This window comes from Pygocentrus nattereri, chromosome 19, assembly GCF_015220715.1.
Source record: "Pygocentrus nattereri isolate fPygNat1 chromosome 19, fPygNat1.pri, whole genome shotgun sequence".
Classification (NCBI taxonomy): domain Eukaryota; kingdom Metazoa; phylum Chordata; class Actinopteri; order Characiformes; family Serrasalmidae; genus Pygocentrus; species Pygocentrus nattereri.
Genome location: NC_051229.1, coordinates 36,924,520 through 36,947,626, shown reverse-complemented (window position 1 = coordinate 36,947,626; position 23,107 = coordinate 36,924,520). Strand labels below are relative to the sequence as shown.

The following is a 23,107-nucleotide window of genomic DNA, read 5'->3' as shown; positions in this document are numbered from 1 at the left end:
TGAACAAAAACCTTTGGTTTTGGATTATAGTCATGGTGATCCCTGGTTCCTGTCACCACCAATATAAAGAAGTAAGTACACTTCTTTATAGAAAGAATCAATGTCCTGGCCATCAATGTCCTGCCTGACGTCAGTGCCGTTTTTCCACCTCAAGAATCTGTTTCCACAATTGCATTTAGATCTTGTGAGTTCTTAACCAGTTCAAATCAAACTACCATGGAATTATGCAGAAATTCCCATGTCAAAGCTCCTAAAAACAGAGTATGATGTCACATTATGAACTACTGACACCAGAACAACCACTAAAGTGAACTTGAGTCGCGTGCAGTGGCCACGTGGCTTCGCTGGAATCTGACCTGCGAGCGGACCTGTGGACACCTGATCCACGTGGGAGGCCGGAGATGAAGCGTCATTTTTAAAGCCGCCCATCTCTTGTGCTAGGACTAGATAGTTTATACTCACAAGCAGTTCACCAATTCATAGTAACTCAATTTGAAAGAAATAGTAGCCAGCCCTATGGCAGGAGGCAGGATCTGTGGGAATACAGCTCAGGAGGAAAATAATACAGGGATGGCAGCACTCAACAACAAGACTGTGGGCAGAATTAGGTCGCTGTGCTCGGATGAATTTGGGGAAACCAAATCTGTAATCAGAACCGAGGCCTGGATGTCGGTGTTGCAAATCAAACGTCAGGCTGACCTGAAAACACAAGCTGCCAGCAATCAGTTAGTTTGGGTTATAAACCTCCTCCACATTAACATTTACCAGCATTAGCGTCCACCCGGTTATGTCCTTCACCAGCCATCAAGGTCCTGCCTGACGTCAGTGCCGTTTTTCCACCTCAAGAATCTGTTTCCACAATTGCATTTAGATCTTGTGAGCTCCTATCAGGCACACGGTTCGCCAACACAGGCCGGCTAGTGTAAATGTCCTCCACGGGCAGCAGGAAAGTGACCGTCTTCACTTTGGCTCTGAAATATGAATGAAGCACTTGTGTTAAAAACGTAATATCAGTTAAAAAAAATTAAAAACTACACAGGGCAATTTTTCATTTGAATAACTCAAAAAATAAAGAAAATAAATCAGTAAATGTAGTAATAGTGGTTGATTTGTTAGGCCTTAAATGACTCATTAGGACTAGATAGGCAGGTCGACACTTGTCAGTCAGAACTCTAAGCTTCAGAGTAAAATAAATGCTCTGATTCTTCTGCTAACACACAACAACCATGGGCTCCTCTAAGCAGTTGGATAAGGATCTGAAAATAAAGCTGATTTGATGTCTACAAAGGAGGAAAGGGCTTTAGAAAGATATCAAAGCACTTCCATTTTGCAGTTTTCACTGTCTGAAATGTCATTAAGGGGGAACTGTGGAAGTCAAGATCTGGAAAACCAAGAACTCGGATCGATCCACTTGTATGCTGGTTAGAAAGGCAAAGCAAAATTCCCAAATGACAGCAAAAGACTTGCAGGCAGGTTTAGTGATGCCACTGCTACAGAAAAAGAAGAAAACCTGACCTGCGACCTCATCACAAACATCTGAAGTATGCAAAATACAGTGGTACAGGAGACCTTGCACAGGTAGATGTAAGAATAGAAGAAGCCACTACATTTCAGCAAATTCAGGTAGCAAATATGAATCGATCCATCAAGAAACTGAAGAAACTGAACAGACCCCGAAATCCGCCATGAACTATTTAAGTCAAGAACCTCAAGCTGAATCTTTCAGAATAGCCCTCACAGTCTTGAACATCATTGGGAATCTGTGAGTAGATCATGCTGTGCATGCAAGACAAAGAAGTAGAAATAGAGGGAAGAGGAATAGAATGACACTTAACTGGGTACAAAAAGCATGTGAAGGATGTGTTTTCTGCCAAAGTGAGTGTTACTGCATGCTGTCTTGAACATTTCTACATACTACAGTCTATTTTTATTTTACCCAATTTTCTCACCAATTTAGTCACTTCCAATTCCACCCGTTATTAGGACTCCCCCAGTCACACGATACTACCAACACTAGGAGGGTGAAGGCAGCACAGGCTTCCTCCGAGACCTGTGAAACCAGCCACCGTTTCTTTTGGAACTGCCACTCATGCAATGTCACGGGACAGCAAAACGCACTCGGACTAACAGACGCCTGTGCTGACTAGCAGCTCGTTGAGTGATGGGGGAGAAGGAGGGGCCATCCTACCCACCCAGAGAGAGCGAGGCCAATTGTGCTCTCTTGGACTCCCAGCTACGGACGGCTGTAGCATCACCAGGGATCGAACTCGTGATCTCCTGATGATACGGCCAACGCTTAGATAGTTGCACCACTCGGGAGCCCACAGTCTGTTTTTTAATTTGCAGAAAACATAAAAATAGTTAATATTTTTAATGTAATACTTAATGTTTACTTACTTTTACACCAAAAATGGACAAAATATATAATTTGGTCGTTGGTACCCAAATTTATGCATGCATCTAAGCCAGCCCTTCTAATGGGTCAGTTCAGCTACTTTAGGGTCATCCATTACTGACACAGCTGTTCAGTTAATCTCAATAGAAAAGCACTGAGAAAGCTAGACATGAGTCTAAGGTAACCATGCCCAAAGCCTAGAGGGGTATAAAACCCTCCAGCATTGGGCTGTGGAGCAGTGGAACTGCGTTCTCTGGAGTGAGTCCCATCCAATACCTTCGGGCTGAGTTGGAGATCCAGAACTGACCATCCAACATCAGTACCTTACCTCAATAATGCTCAATCAAATCCTCACAGCAATGTTCCATCATCTAGTGTAAAGCCTTCCCAGAAGAGTAGACGCCGTTACTGCAGCAAAGGAGGACGAACTCACTAATATAAGCCTTCATTTCAGAAGAAGCGCTGCTGTACCTGGTTTGGTTGACGCACTGCTGAAGTGAGCGTTTGCTCTGCAGCTTTTCCTTCACGCTGCTGCTGTCGGATCTTGCGCTGCTGCTGCTGTTTGCTGTGTTGCTCTTGTGGGGAACAGTGATGGTATTGGAGGAGATGGAGTACCGCCGGACAGTCATGATAATGTTTTCTGGTGGAGGAGAAACAGCAGATCTATTCAGTGCACACAATACGTAGCTTTAGAACACACTTGTACAGTACCCTCTTAAAAAAGATGGTCCTTCAAGGGTTCTTTACTAAAGAATACAGTTCTATAAAGAACCACCAGCAGTCAAAGAACCCTTGACATGATCATTTGCATCATGAGGGTCATTTGCATCATGAAAAGAATGTGCTGTAAATGGTTCTGTATAGAACCTTTTTTTAAAGGGTTTTGTATAGCACCCAAAAAGGTTCTTCTATGGTTACGATGTCAAGGTCAACAATAGAAGAACACTTTTGAGTGCCATGTAGAACCTTTTTCAAAAAGAACTCTTTAATCATGCAAATCAGTTTGAAACAGTTGCATATAGAACCACCTCTTCGCTAAAGAACCTTTGGAGAACTGTCCTTTTTGAGAGTGTGGCACAAAAAGAGCCAAACCAGGAGAATTTAACCCATTCATGTCCATACAGTTGTATGTAAATGTTTGAGCATGAAAGCGTAATTTATGTTTACCCCCCCCCACGTGTTTCAATGTTTTGTTCAATTTCAGCAAATATACAGTAATTGTGCATTAAATTTTGTAGAACTGTGTTCCCTGCAGATAATGTGTTCACTTATTTGCACTCAGAAAAGCAACAAGAAGATGTAATCTGACCAGGAGTACCCAAACGTTTGCATGTGTGCTAATATAAATGTTATTTTAAGGGAGGAACTCATGGAACCTTGGTACCTTCTATCCACCGGAAATGGGATTGGGGATCCCATTTCACCCCTGGCCCCTACTTTAGTCCTTTTATGGTAGGGCAGGGGTCGGAAACATGCGGCTCTTTTACTGCCCTGTTGTGGCTCCACAACAGAATCAGATTTGTATGTAAAAATAAAATAATTTATTTTACTCCTTTGCAGTAAAACAAAGCTCTGCTGATCGTTCAACACAGTTTAACAATAAAAAGTCTTGAATGCTGGAGTTAATGTAGAACTCCTCATTCATCCTTTAACCCTGAAGATCAGCGCAGACTGCTGGTCACTATAGCAACACAGACAACAATCTCACCTAGTCGCTGAAAGAGAAGGATTTAAGATGAACATTGATAATTTGGTGACGACACTCCAGCTCGTTTCCTGATAAGTTTAACACTAAAAAATCCCAGAGCTGAAGTCTGAAGTTTCTCATTAGAATTTTTCCATCCCACCTTAAATGGGCTGCAGTTACAGTCTGCTGCTTCAGGCACCATTTAAGGTGGAACGGGAAGATTTGAACAATAAACTGGCGAATGAGAAGCGACTTCGGCCTTATAAAAAGTTGAACGTTGAGACATTTTACAAGAAACTGTTGTTCTTTGTGGGAAAGTTTCCTGCCAGAGATGCGAGAAAAGTGGTTATAGCTGAGCAGAGTAAGTCGAGGACATCAGCACATATTGAGACATTTACAGCCGAGATGGTAAAATGGACATAAATTGTTGTGGCTCCCGAAGTAATTCGATTTTGTGTAAAAGGATAAAATGGCTCTTAACGTTTGGGTTGCTGACCCCTGTGTTAGGGCTGCATGGCCCTCCAAAAGGAGGCTTTTCAGAGACACAACAGAGTGTGAAGAAAACCCAGGCAAGATGGCTGCACAAGCAACCAAAGAAATCCACAAATGTGAGAATTTTCACCATGAAAAATGACAGTAACCACTGTATTACCTGAGTGGAATGGATTATAATATATAATTTCCACCGCCTTTGAAGGCATATGATGCCCTAAATGTAACTAAAGCCCAGTAGTGAGGAGCTGAACTTTCCCCTCCACTGCCGTCACTGCAGACGGGCAGGGTCACCTACAGAGCGGCGTTAGTAGCTGTTAATGAAGTGATGCTCTTTTTACTAGAGGGTCCCATTTCAGAGGGAAGATCTCAACCTCTACCCATTGTAATTAAGTTCCAAGTGGTAATGTGACACTTGAAATCAAGGGGTTTGGGTAAAAATAAGATATGGGACTGGGCCTTAGTCTGGGCATAAGTACATATTTAAGATGTTATTATTGAGAGCAACTCACTTTAAAATATACTTATTTAAAAGAACAAATCTAGTCAGTATTTTGTTTCTGCTCTTTCCTCAGATATTCAACTCTTTAGTATGTCCTGCAGTAGTTGTTTTGCGGGGTTCTCACTCTCAGGATGGGCAGGGTTCTCCAGTGTGTCCCTGGACTCAATTTAGGGCAGTTTCATATAATTTAAGCTGCTCTAAAAGTCAGCCTGAAATCAAAGCAAATACTTCTTTTTTTTACATTTTTCATATCCCTTTGTCATATTTACATCATGCCAGTATATTATATCATTAGAAAGAGTAAATTGCTGTTAATATTGCATCAAAATAAAATGGCATTTGCCTCACTTCTAGAATGTCTACAGACTTTTGATGACATTACCATAGTAATGTCATCAAATAATTATAAAAAATTATAAATTATTAAAAAAACGAGTTTCACATGCCTCTCATGCCATCCTCACAGCGAGCTGTTTGGTTAAATGTACTAATTATGTTTGTTTTGTTTTTGCATCTTTCAAAATAACGCAGTATTGTACCAAAACAAACAAAAAAATTAAGCAACTACCCAAACACACCTTGCATATTTCTTTATGTGTGTCTGAATTGGATAAAAGAGAGATTATTGAGGAGATTAGATTAGTGAATTAAAAGCTACAAGAAAATGAGGCTCCTAACAACCACCTGGAAGACCTGGTAGACACCAAAACTGTCCCTCATCAGATAAACAGCACTTAAAGATTCCGTCTCTGAGAGAGAGGAGAAGATCAAGCTGCTTCAGATCTGAAAACATCCACAGGTGTTTCTCTCCATCCTTCCACTGTGAGAAGACCACTCAGTGCTGTGGGTCTGAAAGGATGTGTAGCTGATCAAGAAGAACCTCACTGACCAAAGGAGACGGACACATGAAAGAAGCTGAACAATGGACTGACCACCCCAGAGTCCAGACCTCAACACCACTGAATGGGTTTGATTCAGAAAATCATCAACCAGCTGCTCAGACTGAACTTTGGAGGCGTGTCTGCAGATTTACTTGAAAAAGACTCACTAAACTCTCAAAAGTCTGATATCATTTAGTTCTTCCATGTTCTGTATTATTTTCTGTTAAACATAAAGTGCTGTGGCTCCTATGCACATTATTTAAAGTTAATTATGGAATTTTTTTTTTGGCTGATAAAATCACCGGATGTCCTCCGAAAAAAAGACAGATAAACAGAAATACAGTAAAAAATGGCACCCCTGGATTTTTCATACATTTGACCAACTCCATCACACACACTTCATTTAATATAACAAAATATTGATCCAACAAACTCGAATATTGGATGATAACTACAACTAAGTTTTGGAAAGGGTTAAACAGATTCTGATAAAATTATTACTTTTTGTATTAATATCATTTTTATTTATTTATTGTATTTAAATGTTTTTCCTAAGCAAATCAACACTCATGCTAAAAAACACTTATGCAAAAAAACAAATAACTCATACTTGTTGGCTGAAAATATAAAATTAAGGGGGGGTGCCCTCTTTTACACAGTACTCTATATAGTATCCCACACAAAAAACATTTAAAAAACAAAACTGCTGCCATTTCACCAAACAAACTCAGCACAGATCTAACCAGCCAACTTCACAGCCTACCTTTGTACTGGCCTTCCAGCGCCGGCGCCGAGACATTTCGCCTTAAATGTGCGCTGCTGGTGTTCTCCTCCCCATGCTGGGGCTCTGCTGGCCCCGGAAGCTCTGACCCTGAGGCCGGTCGGCTCAGCTGCCCTCTCAGTGCCCTGTTCTCGCTCTCCAGCTTCTTGATCTCACCCTGCAGTTCCCGGATGAGGCTGGCTAGGCCACGACCGCCACCACTCTCCATAGTGCTGAACCCGGAGCCCTCACGGGGCGTCCATTCACCTACACGGGCTCTCTCATTTTTGTAGTGTCCCAATCTCGGCGGCGATCTTGTCCCTGGGAGATTATGTCGCCTTTCAGCAGGTATACAGCCCACGAGCTTCGGGTGATCGGCCTTCGGGGACGCGGGCCCATGTTTTATTCATCGCTCAGCGCTATTGAGTTTCGGCCCCCTCGTTTTGTTCAAGCGGGCTTTGCGGGGATCTGAAAAATCTCCGTCCCAAAGCAGCCCGAGAGCATGCTTCACGCTTTGTTCAGGCTGTTTCCGCCAAGGCAGAAGAGGAAAAACCATCAAGTTTTCAGCGAATGTGCTGATAGAGCAGAGCGATACAGCAGCCGGTAACTGATGCTTTCTCAAAGACCTAAAATATTCATCAGGTCAGTCAACATAAAGCAGCCGTAAATCTAGGACGATAAAAACAATGTGCTGACAACATCTCAAGCGCTTTTCTGAGGGGAGATCAGAGAAAAAATCCTGACTGATATACGGGGATGACCACTTTGGCAGATTTACATTCTCTTGTGTTCACTTGGTTGCAGTCCATACATCTCATGTATCAGATTACCAGCACTCGAGGGGGACGTGCACAGTGATCCTTGCTTTCAAGACTCTTACGTAACTGTTGCAGATTACAGAAAAAATGTAGAAAATCATCCAGACAGCCCTGCTATGAGTGACTTCAGCATCATTAAGGTCACATAGCTGACATAGCTTGTATAATCTCCATAGAAAAGTGCTGACTAGTAGAAGGGGACGCTCTGGAGCAGCTGCACATGAGCCTGTCACCATGACCAATGCCAAGTGTGGGCTAGAGGGGTATAAAAGACACCAGCATTGGGCTGTGGAGCAATGGAACTGTGTTCTCTGGAGTGATGGAGCTCCATCCAATACCATTAGGATGAGTTGGAGTGTCCAGAACTGACCATCCATCATCAGTAACTGACCTCTCTAATGCTTTTGTGTCTGAATGCAATCAAATCCTCATATGATTTTGTTAGAAGCATCTACCTTGTGCTTCCATTAACTGGCCAGCATAGCCGTCGTCCTCCTGTTTTTTTTTTTTTTTTGCCCTAACCTGAAATGGAGAAAAGACTCACTACTCTAAAGAAAAATGGGCACAAAGTGTTTGCTAATGTGACACAAGTGGCCACTTTATTGAAAACAACTACCTTGTGCTTCTGCTCACTGGTCCCTTTATTAGAAACACCTGTCTTATGCTTCCCATAACTGGCCACTTTATCTGAAACACCTGTCTTATGCTTCCCCTAACTGGCCACTTTATCTGAAACACCTGTCTTATGCTTCCACTAACTGGCCACTTTATCTGAAACACCTGTCTTATGCTTCCACTAACTGGCCACTTTATCTGAAACACCTGTCTTATGCTTCCACTAACTTGCCACTTTATCAGAAACACCTACCTCGTGCTTCTGTTCACTGGCCACTTTATTAGAAACACCTACTTTATGCTATCACTCACTGGCCACTTTATCAGAAACACCTACTTTTGCTTCCGCTCTCTTTAAAAAACCCCTCTTGTAATTTCAGTCAATGATCGCTTTATTAGAAATCTAACCTTTGATGAAGGATGGTGAGCACAAAGTGTACATCAACAGATGGGCTACAGCAGTGGTCACCAGCCCTCCTTCTGGAGATCTACTTTCCTGCAGAGTTTAGTTCCAACCTGTGTCAAACATGCTGCTTCCCCCATACAGAGCCCTAATGCATCTGATCCCGCCAAATAAGGACTTCTGAAGAAGTTAAATAGCTGGAACACGTGTGTCAGATTGTGGTTGGAACTAGATTCTGCAGGAAGGCAGATGTCCAGGATCCGTGTTAAGCTACAGTCTTTAAAACAGGGGTCTGTAATAGTGGCTAGTGAATGGACTACGGTGGAGCGCATACCTGGTAAAAGCAGTGCTCGTCAGATACAATGACCCAGATGCTGTTTCATGATCAAATTCGGTAAATATACATTGTCAGCCTTCATATGCACTGAACCAGATGCCAGCATAGCGGTTGTCCTGTTTTCGTTTGGCACTGAACTCAAATGGAGAAAAGACTCACTACTCTAAAGAAAAATGGACAAAGCATTTGCTAATGTGACACAGATGTTTAATCAAAAGAGACCAATCACAGCCCTAATTGCCTGTAATTATCACCCTCGTTTTGTTACACTGCACTCCTAACAGAAATGTTTCACCAACTCGGCCTTGCCCGCTGAATATGCATTGGAGCATGAAACAGAGGTCGAGAGCGCCGCCCTGTAATGACAGCGCGGGAACAAGAAAATGAATTTAAAAAGAAGGAAGCGTTTGATTCCGAAGAAGAATACATCCTCACAGACAAACATCAAATAAAGACGGCAGCAGACACACAATGGGTAAAATGACAGGATATTACGTTCACGCACCCTCACCGTCCCGTTCTTGGGTGCTTTCCATTTCAAATGACATGCATGCAAATGCAAACCTGCACAGATCAAAATGCCAAAATTGGAGCTGTTTGAAAAGCTTACAGACTCTTTTTTTATGCTTGTTTGCTCTAAATAAACACCTGAGCTTGACTTTGTGAGTTACATTACCAGTCAGAATTTTGGGGACCCCGGGATTGTTTTTCTACCCATATAAGTGGCCAAATGGTGTATGCATGTTGCTCCATAGACTTCCACAGAGATTTTCTTATTCTGGCTTATTTTCCTTTTTTTGCTATGACCCCATGCCTTGTCTAGGGCCCTGTGGGATCAGTAACATGTGGCATTAACAGACTGAACTGGTGATGTTGGATTAAAAGCTTGAGGGACAGACGATTAGAGCTTTTAAAGCCATTTCATTAAAACCAACCACAATGAAACTGGTGTGCTATGATACCAAGTTCTACGCTGGCAGTGTCGAGCTGTGGACGGCACCAAAGAAAAAGAACAAAACTTAACCTCGCTAACCTACTAGGAAAGAAAAAGTACTTAGATAACCTAAAAGAAAGTAAACAAAAACTAACTATGCTACACTTTTCTGGCCAGTAATCAAAAATACATGTGGCAGTGACCTTTGACCTCAGGAACTAGACAGGGTGGACTTTATGTGGTGCGAATGTAAAAGTGTGCCTCTCTTAACTGTTTGAAACTCCAGGTAAAATATCAACTACAACACAGCACACATGGTCAGTCCTCTTTCCCTTCAGTCAGCTCGAAGGCCTTTTTTAAGTCTCAGGCTCCTCCCCCATCTACACCAGCCAGGCCACTGATTGGTCAGGCATCCTCATGTGATTGACTGCAGGGCAGGTACACCTGTTTGAAAGAAGAGACTAAGAGAGAAAGACAAACAAAAGAGACCACGTAACAGTTTTACACGTAAAACACGTAACAGTTTTATTAGACTTGTTTTTCCAGTCGCTGTTTGAATTGAGGTGCCCTTAAAACTCAGTCGTGGGTTGGAGGTTAGGGAACCGGCCCTGTGATTGGAAGGTCGCCAGTTTGATCCCCAGATCCAACAGTATGTGACTGAGGTGTCCTTGAGCAAGGCACCTAACCCCCACCTGCTCCCCGGATAGGGCTGCCCACTGCTCCAGGCAAGTGCTCACTGCCCCCTAGTGTGTGTGTGGTGTTTCACATCACGGATGGGTTAAATGCGCAGGTGAAATTTCCCTGTTGTGGGACTAATAAGGGTCACTTAATCTCTCTCAAAAAACTGCATGAAGCAGTTCACTTTCTCTTTGGCTTCATGTGATCATATGACCACGTGTGACGTACAACATCCAAGTAAATTACAGCCCAAATCTCAGGAGTCCTATAGTAAATTTATTGTTTGTCAGAAAAGAAATGTGTCATTTTAAATTTTTACAGATAAACTAATCCAATCTGAATAGGGCTACTGTACAGATTACATTGTGTACAGGTACAATATATGTTGTGGTGGTTAACGCTGCTGCCCCTGTGTGGCAGAGGGGGCTTTGTTTCCCCACCACACTATTCTAACAGGAGACCTTGGGTAGTGATTAATGACTCCGGGTTTTCTGGAGTTGACACCAACTCTCGACTCCTACTGCTGGAATCAATCTAGTCAGCTTCAGAGCCGGTAAAGGAGACTAAACTGTTCTGAACGTAGTTTACCCACTTTTCTGTGGGTGGGATAGTGTGGTGGGTAACACCACTGCCTTCTACGCTATAGACGCGGGTTCAATAATACAGGGTAAGCACCCTATATTATACAAATAAGAGTCCTTGGGCAAGACTCCTAACACTACCTTTGCCTGCCTGTGTGAAATGATCAAATTGTAAGTCGCTCTGGATAAGAGTGTCTGCTAAATGCCATAAATGTAGCATCAGGTTATAACGATATAATGAAAATCCATGGATTATGCCAAGCACTATCAGGCGCGCTTGACCAATAATTACTGCTGATTTAGGTATCAACACATCTTGCCATCGGAATTTGCATCGTTTTACATATTTCACATAATGAAACTGCTGACGGCAGCTCAATCTTCGATGGTAAAATCTAAGTGACCTTCTGTGAAAATCATTACTGTGATCATAATTTTATACAAATAACCGATTAACTAGATTTAAAGTTTTTAGTGTGGAGCAGTCGAGTGCTATATTGCTCCTGTTTTTTCATGAGCTGTAGTTGCCTTGTTTGGCAGTTTTTTATGCACATTTTCTGCTCCACCTTAAATGTTGCAGCAGCTCTACAGAGTATAATTGTAGCACAATTACATATAAGGTTAAATACACACACACACACACACACTTTCCAAGCTGCTTCTCCCTCAGGGTTGTGGAATTTAAGGTTAAATAGAAAATTTAAATAAAACGCTGGCAAAGAAAGAAGCCAACTTCACCTTAATGCTATTTTTTATCACAACATTCTGTGAAAAATTGTTTACTTTCCTTTATTTGTTTTTGTTTCTTGTACCCGCTGCTAGAAAAACCAGCAAAACCAGCATTTATTGTGTTTTCGATGCTGGTATGTTGGTCAGCAGCAATTGGAAGTTGATATGCTGGTCACCTCCAAAACCAGCATGCTTAAATGCTGGTATGCTGGTCAGACCAGCTTAGACCAGCATGAAATGCTTGCTTTTTTCTGCAAAGCCATTTTCAATCATTTTTGCAGCGCACAAAGAAAATCATGAAGAAAATCAGAGTTTGGTTTTCCAAAAGCAGAGTTTTGGTATATGGTGGCGACATGTAGAGGCAGACATATGAAACATGTTTTCATGAGCAGGTGGCAAGCAGCACTGGCTCATCATAAAGCTGAAAACTTCTCAGCTACTACTGAAACTTAATACACTCTTCTGTCAAAGTGTTCCTTGAGCCAATTACAACAAAAACCCTCAGTCAAAAGAATCAAGGAGTCGACTACAAGCATTTCTCCCTGTCATTTCCTGTCTGTGACATGGTTAAATTCTAAATGTATAAGAACGTCTGCCCAATGCATAAATGTCCGTTAACATACACTGATCGGGCATAACACCTTGTTTCTACACTCACCGTCCATTTTATCAGCTTCACTTACTATATAGGTCCTTCATCAGTGGTCACAGGACGCTGCCCACAGGACGCTGTTGGCTGGATAGTTTTGGTTGGTGGCCTATTCTCAGTTCAGCAGTGACACTGAGGTGTTTAAAAACTCCAGCAGCACTGCTGTGTCTGATCCACTCAGACCAGCGCAACACACACTAACACACCACCACCACATCACATCAGTGTTACTACAGTGCTGAGAATGGTCCATCCCCCAAATAGTACCCGCTCTGTAAGGTTCCACGGGGGTCCTGAACAGGGTAAAAGGGGGGTAACAAAGCATCAGAGAAACAGATGGACTACAGTCTGTAACTACAAAGTGAACTACAAAGTGCACCTATATAGTAAGTGGAGCTGATAAAATGGACAATAAGGTGGTCATAATGTTACGCCTGATCGGTGTATAGTTCAGTCTATACTATGTACGTGTATACTATGTATACAATTATTAGCATTAATTTTTTAACAGTAGCTCACAAGAAGATTTGACGCTAAATGACATACAGCACCGACACCGGCAGTGTTGTTTTGAATCAGGCCGAAAAGATGCGCCGGCGACGAGAGACACCTGATTCCCCTGTGTTTTCCCCACTCACTATGAAAGATGCATGACTCTGTCTGTGGGAGACAGAAACCCTATCAGCCTAATGTTCGGCCCTCTGTCCGTGTTAGCGGAGCATGTGTGGCTGCATATAATGAAGATAGTAGGGGTCAGTGTGAGTGTCCAAGGATTCTGAGACACTGTTAGGAATCCTAGATACATGTTCTCTGCTTTAGAACCACAATGCAAAGGGTAAACCAACACGAGTTAACAAGTCCTCAACAATAGCATTAACCTGCGGGCATTTGGAATGCGTTCGAACAACAGCGTCTCGCACTGTTTCTCATTGAACCCCTTTGTGCTCTGTATACCGACGAGCCCAAGCACAGCACTTTATCAGGTTTAACCTACTTAGATATAAACCCTACACAGGCCTGTGTCAGTGATCACAGGGCCACTTAACCTGTTTTCTATGGGCTGCAATCTTGCATAAGGCTTAGCATGAATTAGTAAAAAGCCACTCTGCTCGGTGGCCACTCCGTGGGCAGTAATTATAGCAGTGAAATGGAAAAAGAGTTTAGAGAAGCAACTCTATAAGATTTCAGCCCTGGGGGCAAAGCTATCCATCACACAAATCTGCCCAGACTCTTTTGAGTGCTTTGCGCATTCGCTGGATGCTCCACGGTGTATTCGTTTATATATGTTATCTGCTGAAAGCTTTCCATAATGGAGTCATTTCACAAGTCTTCTCATCCAGTGTTTCCCACCTTTAGCTGTAACAGTCTAGTCAAAGTTTATTTATATGAAGCTTTTTTACAGCAGGTGCTGTCACAAAGCAGCTTTAAATCCAGAAAAATCCAGGTACCTATGAGTGTCGCTAATGCTGACAGTAGTAAGGAAAAAGTCCCTAAGAGTAAGAGGAAGAAACCTTGGGAGGAACCCATCCTTTACCATGATACTCTATGTCCATGAACCCTCAGATCTGCATGTTTTATCTGACAGGAAAGACTAATTACCAAAGTGGGTTTGTAGCCTACACTTAAAGACTCTCTGGGTCCCCAACACTGAGTGGAAGATTATTCCAGAGCTGGGGGGCTTTGTCTGAGAAGGCTCTCCTCTCCTGATGCAACTTCATTAATTCTCAGTACTAATAGTGAGCAGCACCTTGTGACCTAAGTAGGCGTGATGGTTCATAGTGTGTGAGAAGTTCACTCAGGTACTGAGGAGCGAGTCCGTTTAGAGCTTTATAGGTCAGTAAAGAAATTTGTAATGAATGTTAAATTTAACTGGCAACCAGTGTAGGGTTGATAATACTGGGCTAATATTGAACCTCCTGGTTCTTGTGAGGACTCTGGCTGCAGCATTCTGGACTAATTAGGACCGGGATTTGATTCTAAAAGGAATTGATTCTTTGATTCCAGGCGTTTGGAAATGGAGTCAGGTCCAATGCTCTGGACTTTACTGCATGCAGTGATGTATGAGTTTGACTGCTGTGTGCACATAGAACAAGAGGGTTTTAAATAGCCTGTGGTCCACTAGTCAGGTGGTCTTCTTCAAGGGGGGCTGGTAGAAAAATGTAATAAAACAGCACATATGCACTTACATAAGCACATTGCTTATTAGCACCTATTAGAATTATTAGTAGTAATATTAGAATAATAACAACAACATAAAAATAACAACAATAATAATAATAATAACAGTAATACCACTGCTACTACTACTAACAACAACAACAAAATAATTATAATAATGATGATGAAGATTATTCTTATTATTACATAATCATTGGAGACTATTTTGCCTTACAACACCCATGAATGTATTTAGACTTTCTCAAAACTATCATAAAACAATGTCTTCAGACATCAGGCAGTGCATTCATAACCATGGGTGCTTATTTTCTATAAATTATAGTGCAGGCTTGTTTATTTTGGCCAGGAAGACCAAAATATGCTATTTTTCTGCTTTGAGACACATTTTTAACCATTTAATTATGCAGAAATTTTAAAAAGCAGTGTAATTCCCCTTTAAACAGGCCCTCAGATCACCCACAGAGGCCACAGTGCAGTTCCAGGAGGTTTTCTACTCTAAAACATCTTCATGTATCAAACATGTCAGGGTCTCCTGCTGTGTCTGTGGACTGTGAACAGTCATTGGTTTCATCACAGCCTCCATAGTGCCTCTCGATCAAAGCCAGGCTGACCTCTTTGATTCCCCCTGCCTTTGAAGTCACTATGTAAATGTAGCATCGCTTGTTGAGGGAATTGGATTAGCACAGAAATGAGACAAAATCAGGTCACAAGGTCAGAAAGTCAAAAAGCAGTTGCACGCTGACAAATCTGATTTACACAGTTTCCCCTCTTAGTCCAAATGTAGTTGGTGAGCTAAGACATGTTTGCTGCCTGGAGTTTGCTTCTTTAGTCTGAGCACTGGAGCTACGAGGCTAATGTAGCTGAAGCATTTACATTACCAGGTTAAAGTGGCACAAATCCCTTTTTTTGCCCTAATGTGACTCAGATCTGATGTTTTCAAATCTGATCAGAGCCACTTCATATGTGGTCCTAGATCGGATGCGTGTCCGATTCGTGGCAGTGTGACCCTTAATGTGACGCTCTGATCAGAATTCATGTGCTTTTTCTCCACTGCACTGCGCCATCATCATTCACCGTTACCATGGCAACAGCGCCGAACAGAAGTTAAAGCCTGTAAACGGTGGAAAAGCAGCTCATCTCACCTTTTTCTCCTCCGTCTGGCTCTAATAATGAAGCTGAGAGCTGATCAGAGTTAATGATCTTCTCAGCGAAGCTCGTTCTGCTCGTTAGTTTGTGCTGATGATGCAGTGATTCAGTCACGTGACTTACTGAGTAGGAGGAGCTCATGAGGGTCATTTCAGGACACCGGTTCGTCACATTAATGACAGATTTGTCACTTACCTAAACCAGTGTGAACCATCGTGTCAGAGAGATCGGATTTAAGCAATGAGGCTAATGTAGGTAAGTGACTGGAGCTGCACAAGTTGGTGCTGATCACTTGCCTAAATCACCACATTTGCCTTAAACCGTTTATCTTGAGGTCTAAATTCTGTTCATACTTATCCAGTTTGTGCAGTGCAAAACTAACAAAGCTTGATGTGTCTTGATAAACAGTTTTTTTGGCTTAAAAAAGGTAGATAAGAGAAAAGAATAGGATGGTGTTTAGTCCAGTACAGTTCAATGTGAATTGCACCAATTTTTCAGAATTTCTGCATAATTAAACGGTTAAGACGAAAACCATAGGGTTTGGTGTGAAATGCTAGAGAAACTTACAGAGTCAGAACTGTTCACAGTGGTGGTGATAGGAACCAGACGTCCACCTCTAAAAGCTCCCCCACAGAACGTCTATTTGTTGTGAATTCATTGCCTGATGCCTGAGACACTGTTTTATGTTAGTTTTGAGACACATTAAAAATGTATTTTTAAAACCCATTCATGGTGGAGGAATTGGAATATGTGCAGGGTTTTGTGAGGCCAAATAATCCCTGAATAAAACACATTTTTTCCCACTATTTTCCAGCATCAACATTCCATATAAACTCAGACAACTCGTGTAGGTTCACTGGTGGTTCTGGATGGTAAATAAATTGTCTATCTGTGTTGGAGTCAGAGCGACCCCTGGTTCCTATCACCACCACTGTAAAGACATCTGAAGCATTTCACACCAAACCACATCTCAGACACTGAATATTGAGGAATTTTGAAAAATTGATGTGATCCCCCTTTAAGTTACATCAACATTTAAAACTCCTGACTTTTCATTGTAGGCTGCATCTCTGCCTTTTACTCAATTAAAACCGAGACAGAAGTACAACAGCTGCTTCGCTGAAGCTGTGCAAGGCTAAGACAGTGTTATGACATATATTTCATATCATATATTTTAAAACGAACGCAGTTAGTCATAACACCATCATGGACTGTTGTGATTGATACAGCTGCTCTGACTGATGGAGTGTTATTAGGAATATAAAGATGAACTGGTGTTGTTTGAAATGGGAGGCAACAATAGGCCCCTCTCACCTCATTTCCTGACAGCCATCACGGCCGGCGTGAAGGTGGATTGTGATCACACAGCACCTCTTCACACACATCTTTTCACCAGGCGGCTGAAAAGCCCTGTAATTATCTATAATTACGGCGTCTGTGAAAAGGCCGGGGGAAGGAAATTAACAGTGCGCAGCTGGATAATAGCTACAGGCGAAGCGTCTCGATCGCAACAATGAGATGGAAAATCTGCTGAGCCTGTCTTCAGCAATACAGATGTAAATGATGTGCTGAGTGATTCTGATGGTAGATCAGTTACAGGAGGAGGAAAGGTTGTGTGTGAGAAGACAGAGTCTGCTTTTCTGCAGGGAAAACTGGAAATGTATGTGCTCAGTTTTAGCTCCAAAACTTGGTGTTGAGTGAGAAGATTGTAACCCAGACCACTCTTTAGCCCATCCCAGATAACATGCGGATGTGGCCCACTTCTGGCAGAGATATGGCACTGCTAGCCCACTGGCTAACTGCATATGAGCCAAAAGTGGCCCACACATTAAAATGCTTGTATGGCCCACATGCCTGAGAGCAGATCTGGGCCACTTCTGGCAAACATTGCCAGTGCTGGCATGATTTGAATCACCTAAACGAGTGTGAACCATCGTGTCAGAGAGATCGGGTTTGAGCACAAAATCAGATTTAAGCAAAGAGGCTAATGTAGCTAAGTGACTGGAGCTGCACAAGTTAGCATGGCACTAATCACATGCCTAAATCACCACATCTGCCTTAAACCGTTTATCTTGAGGCCTAAATTCTGTTCACACTTGTCCATTTTGTGCACTGCGAAACTAACAAAGCTTGATGTGTCTTGATAAACAGGTTTTTTGGCTTAAAAAAAGTAGATAAGAGAAAAGAATAGGATGGTATTCAGTCCAGTACAGTTAAAGGGGAATTCCACCAATTTTTCAGAATTTCTGCATAACTAAATGGTTAAGATGTGAACAGGGTTTGGTGTGAAATGCTAGAGAAATGTACAGATTCAGAACTGTTCACAGTAGTGGTGATAGGAACCAGACGTCGATCTCTAAAAGCTCCCTCACAGAAAGTTACTACATCTAATGGTTATGAATTAAAGTGCTCATATGACCCACATGTCTCAAAACAGATCTGGGCCACTTCTGGCAGAAACATGGCAGAGCTGCTACCATTGCAATGGGTTAAGCATTTATCTGGAGTTCACCATAGCCGTCTGTAGGTAAATGTCCAAGAGTGTAACAAAAATGTTATTACACACTTCTATAAACTAAGAATAGCTTAGCCAGTTTGCATTGAAGCAAACTGTAATTTTTGAATAATAATCACTGAATAATAAGCCTTAATATGTAATACAACTGGGATTTTAAGTTGGTAAAAAGTTTTTAAGGATTCTTTATTAAATGCAAGTTATTCATACAGCACTTATGTAGTTCTGGTCCATAGTTCAGTGGTTCTTCTCCATGATGGAGAACATGTTCTTTGTCAGACCTTTTACAAATGCTTCTATGTAGCACTGAAAAAGGTTCTGCCACTGGTGCTTTACAGAACCCTGTTTGCCAAGAGTGTAGGCCTGCTGATAGTTCATGATGATGCCTATTAGGCTATAAATTATAAAGTTAAATCCAATATTATAATTATTAGAACATTTGTGTCCATAGGCTAAAGACACTATATATTCAATCCAGACTCTCCATCTATTAAGTAAATGCAGCTACTTATTTCAGTGTGTGAGGTGTAAACAGAGGGATTCAGTGGTGGTTTGGTGTGAAATGGTTCAGATGTCTTTACAGTGGTGGTGATAGGAACAATGGGTCGCCATGACTACAACATCTAAAACCACCAGTGAACCTACATGAGTTTTCTGAGTTTTATATGGAATGTTGATGATGGGAAAATAGTGGAAAATCTGAAATAATAACTTTTCTTTGGGGACTATTTTGCCTCACAGCACCCAGCATGTATCCCTCCACTATGAATGTGTTTTAAAAATATGTTTGTCCCAAACTAGCATATAAAAAAATCTCATCAAGTTCAGGCAGTAAATTCATAACCACTTCATATAATAACTTTCTTTGAGGGAGCTTTTAGAGGTGGATGTCTGGTTCCTATCACCACCACTGTGAACAGTTCTGACTGTGTAAGTCTGGAATGGAGCGTTTCACCCCATCTTGCATCTTGCACCCTTTAATTGGGAAGAAATTCTGAACCAGCAGAATTCCCATTTAAGGTCACCCGTTGTTGACACAGCTTGGATAATCTCCATAGAAAAGCACTGGCCAGTAAAATGGGAAGCTCTGGAGCAGCAGCACATGAGCTACAGGTCATCATACCTAATGTCAGGTGTGGGCTAGAGGGGTATAAAGCCCCCCAGCATCAGGCTGTGGATCAGTGGAAGAGTTCCCTTTAATAAATTTACACATAAGCCTGTTTTTTTTTCTTTAATTTATCGAAAACAAACAAAAAAATCATATATTGGTTTTTGTATATATAAAACAAAACATTTTAAATATTAATTATTCTTATTTACAATTAAAACCATACAGGAAATAATAACACTATCAGTCATAAAAATGTTATAAAACAGTAACTTTCCGCTTGTAAAATGTCAGAGCTGGGAGTGGCGAATGTTAGGATACGACAACGCTATGCTGAGCAGGTCTACATTCATACAGGAACTAGAGGTGTGTTCAACAAGACGAGCGGAGGATACACTAGAAAAATGACACATTAATGACGCGTTTAAAGTCCTAAACTTGCTAAAACAGCCTAGAATCTATTCATAAAAATGTCCACGACTGGTTTACTGGTTGCAGTAAATGGAAAAGCCCTGTAATAAGTTGGTAACAAATTGTTTCGCTTGGTTGAACACACCTCAAGCTAGTTAAGGTCACTGTTTTCTAGAGGAACAGGGTTTAGGAGAGAAGGCATATGTGAAATCGACTGTATATCGTTTGTGTCTAGGCTGGGAAGTACTGAGAAGGATGCACTGTCTCCTTTGAAACCTAAAACAGAGCAGTTCAGCTGCCTAATCTGCATCATCCACAGGACGTCAACCTCCGACAACGACAGCAGTTCTAGTCGTCTAAAATCTTCCATTGTTTTTCCCCAGTTCCTAAAGGTGCTCAGGATCCACAGTGGCAGCGACACTGAAGGCGGAGGCCTTGGAAACCAGCTGGGGTCAAAGTACTGAAGCTCAGAACGTGCTGTTGGGTCGGTCTGTCCCCGGCTGTCTTGTATGTGGGATCTTTACATGGAAAGGAAAAACAAATAACAAAAAAAACAAACATTAATACATGAACTCCATTCTAATTGTAAACTCTTGAGTTCTACTGTTTAATATACTTATTATGTTTTTATTTGTAGGAAAAAGTAATTAGTCCTTAATTGAATCAATACGGTTTGAGTCCAGTTGTACATAAAGGTTCAGACTCAAAAGTCACTCAGCACTGGCAGTTTTACTGCACAGGAATATGTATTTGCTTATACACCAATCAGGCATAACATTATGACCACCTCCTTGTTTCTACGCTCATTGTCCATTTAATCAGCTGCACTTACTATATAGGTGCACTTTGCATATAGTTTCTCTGCATACCTTGCTAGCTCCCTTTTACCCTGTTCTTCAGTGGTCAGGACCCCCATGGACCCTCACAGAGCAGGTACTATTTGGGTGATCATTCTCAGCACTGCAGTAACTGACGTAGTGGTGGTGTGTTAGTGTGTGTTGTGCTGGTCTGAGTAGATCAGACACAGCAGTGCTGCTGGAGCTTTTTAAACACCTCAGTGTCACTGCTGGACTGAGAATAGTTCACCAACCAAAAATATCCAGCCAACAGCGTCCTGTGGGCAGCATCCTGTGACCACTGATGAAGGACTAGAGGATGACCAACACAAACTGCAGCAGCAGATGAGCTGTCGTCTCTGACTTTACATCTACAAGGTGGACCGACGAGGTAGGAGTGTCTAATAGAGTGGACAGTGAGTGGACACAGCGTTTAAAAACTCCAGCAGCACTGCTGTGTCTGATCTACTCGTACCAGCAGAACACACCACCACCATATCAGTGTTACTGCAGTGCTGTAGAATGATCCACCACCCAAATAGTACCTGCTCTGTGAGGGTCCACTGAAGAACAGGGTAAAGGGGGCTAACAAAGTATCAGAGAAACAGATGGACTATAGTCTGTAACTGTAGAACTACAAAGCACACCTGTATAGTAAGTAGAGCTGATAAAATGGACAATGAGTGTAGAAACAAGTATGTTATGCCTGATTGGTGTATATATAGACACAGCATGGAAATGTCTGAATATTTCCAGTCAAGTGACATGTTTTGTTGATTTTCTAAGTTACAATAAGTTACACATCCTCTGCAGTGAACACAATTTTTATAGATTTGCTGTCTTTAACATAAAAATACGACATAAAAAACTAAATGTGCAATAAGTCATGCACAGGCCACATTTTCTATTTTATTGTTTTCCCCCAATGTTTTAAACTCAGCAAATAAACAGTAATTGTGCACTGAAATGTGCAGGAGTGTGTCTCTGTAGGAATGTGTTTACATTTATTTACAGTTAAAAAAAACAACACAGCATGACAGTTTGACAAGAGACATATATGAGTATGACTTTATACATATATACATACGGGTCAGTCTACAGAAACGTCCATTTTTGTGTCGCTAGCGTTTACAGATTTATTACACTTGCAAAACATGTTAGGGTTACAATTTATTTATATTTTAAATTAAAACATTACGTTATTTTAACAATTACACCTTCCTGAGCCTCAATTTAGCAGTATCATCTCCACAGTCATGTGTGAAGGCTGAGGCCATATTTTGAGGTAAAAAAAACATGTTTTTCTGCAATTTTAACTGCAATAATCTATACATGACTATGGAATATATGAATTAAATATAAAGAAAACAAATGCCAAATAAATATTATAAAAAATATAATGAAAATTGTCCCCAGGAGTCATGTCACTGGTGTTACTGTGTAACAAAAAATCTCTTATTTTGAAATAAAAGTCACACTAATGACATCACTTGACTTCCTTTCACCTGTTTTCTGAGGATCTATGAAGAAAAGCTCATGGTGAGTCCACTGAGTCTTTCAGAGATTTTCTCATTTAGCTCATGATTTCATATGAAGCTTTTAGCTGAAGTCACTGGTGTGACCGACTTTATTCTTAGTTAATTGTGAAAAAATAGAATACAAGTGGGTTAAATTCCATATTTTAGTGCATTTTCCATGACTGACAACGTGGTTTGATGCTCTGTAGCAGCCGTTTTGTAAAATGCATGTTTCATTAAAAATGTCTCTGGTGTTTCCTTTATTATGTGTAACACCAATGAGGATTGGTAACACCACTGACTCCTATGGACAGATGAAAAAGTGGACGTTTCTGTAGAACGACCCATATATAATGTATTGGATGTGACAGTTAGTGTGTGAGTTGAAAATAATCTGATGGACTGGCTGCGTTCACATTACCAGCTTGACGTAGCACAAATTAGAATTTCACCTAAATGTGCCACAGACTTGATTTAGACCCAGAAATCTGAAGTTCTCAAATCAGATCCGAGCAACTTTCATGTATGCCTCTAGAATGGACACATTCCAATAGGAATGCTTTCAGGAATGTTTGTATTTTTATATTTACATTTTGTTGTGGCCATTGTTCAGAGTGCACAGCAGCTTTAACTGTTTAGCTGTTAAAATGTGGGTTGATTTGTGGCACAGGTGTGTTCTGACCAGTGGCTAGCCATGATTATTGGAGCTAGGCCTTCAGTTTGGTCTATAAATGTCAAAACATGGTCGAAATCGATCACAATATGGGATTCTAGCAGAACATAAACTCTAAGCTAACGGCTTAGTAAGCTAATTCTTAGCTGTAAGAAAATCTTTTGGTAATTCTAGATTAAATACAAACAGTAAAGGCTTGTAAACATGATTCCATATGTTTTATCTGAAGCTGGTATCAGATATCATATATCTAAGTTTGCAT

The 23,107-nt window shown here is 41.3% G+C and overlaps 1 protein-coding gene across 13 annotated transcripts in view; it reads right to left on the bottom strand.

Annotated features, from left to right (window-relative positions):
- Nucleotides 1-19,602: 19,602 nt before the first annotated feature.
- dock10 (dedicator of cytokinesis 10) overlaps nt 19,603-23,107 on the bottom strand; it is a 189,944-nt gene continuing 186,439 nt past the window's right edge. For 8 of the 13 annotated variants that reach the window (XM_017691862.2, XM_017691860.2, XM_017691869.2 and 5 more), the window contains one exon: nt 19,603-20,337. In XM_017691862.2, coding sequence (XP_017547351.1) covers nt 20,287-20,337 — 51 coding nt within the window. In that variant the 3' untranslated portion in view covers nt 19,603-20,286. The remainder of the gene's footprint in view (nt 20,338-23,107) is intronic. The other 5 variants (XM_017691865.2, XM_017691866.2, XM_017691861.2 and 2 more) reach the window with 1 other exon arrangement.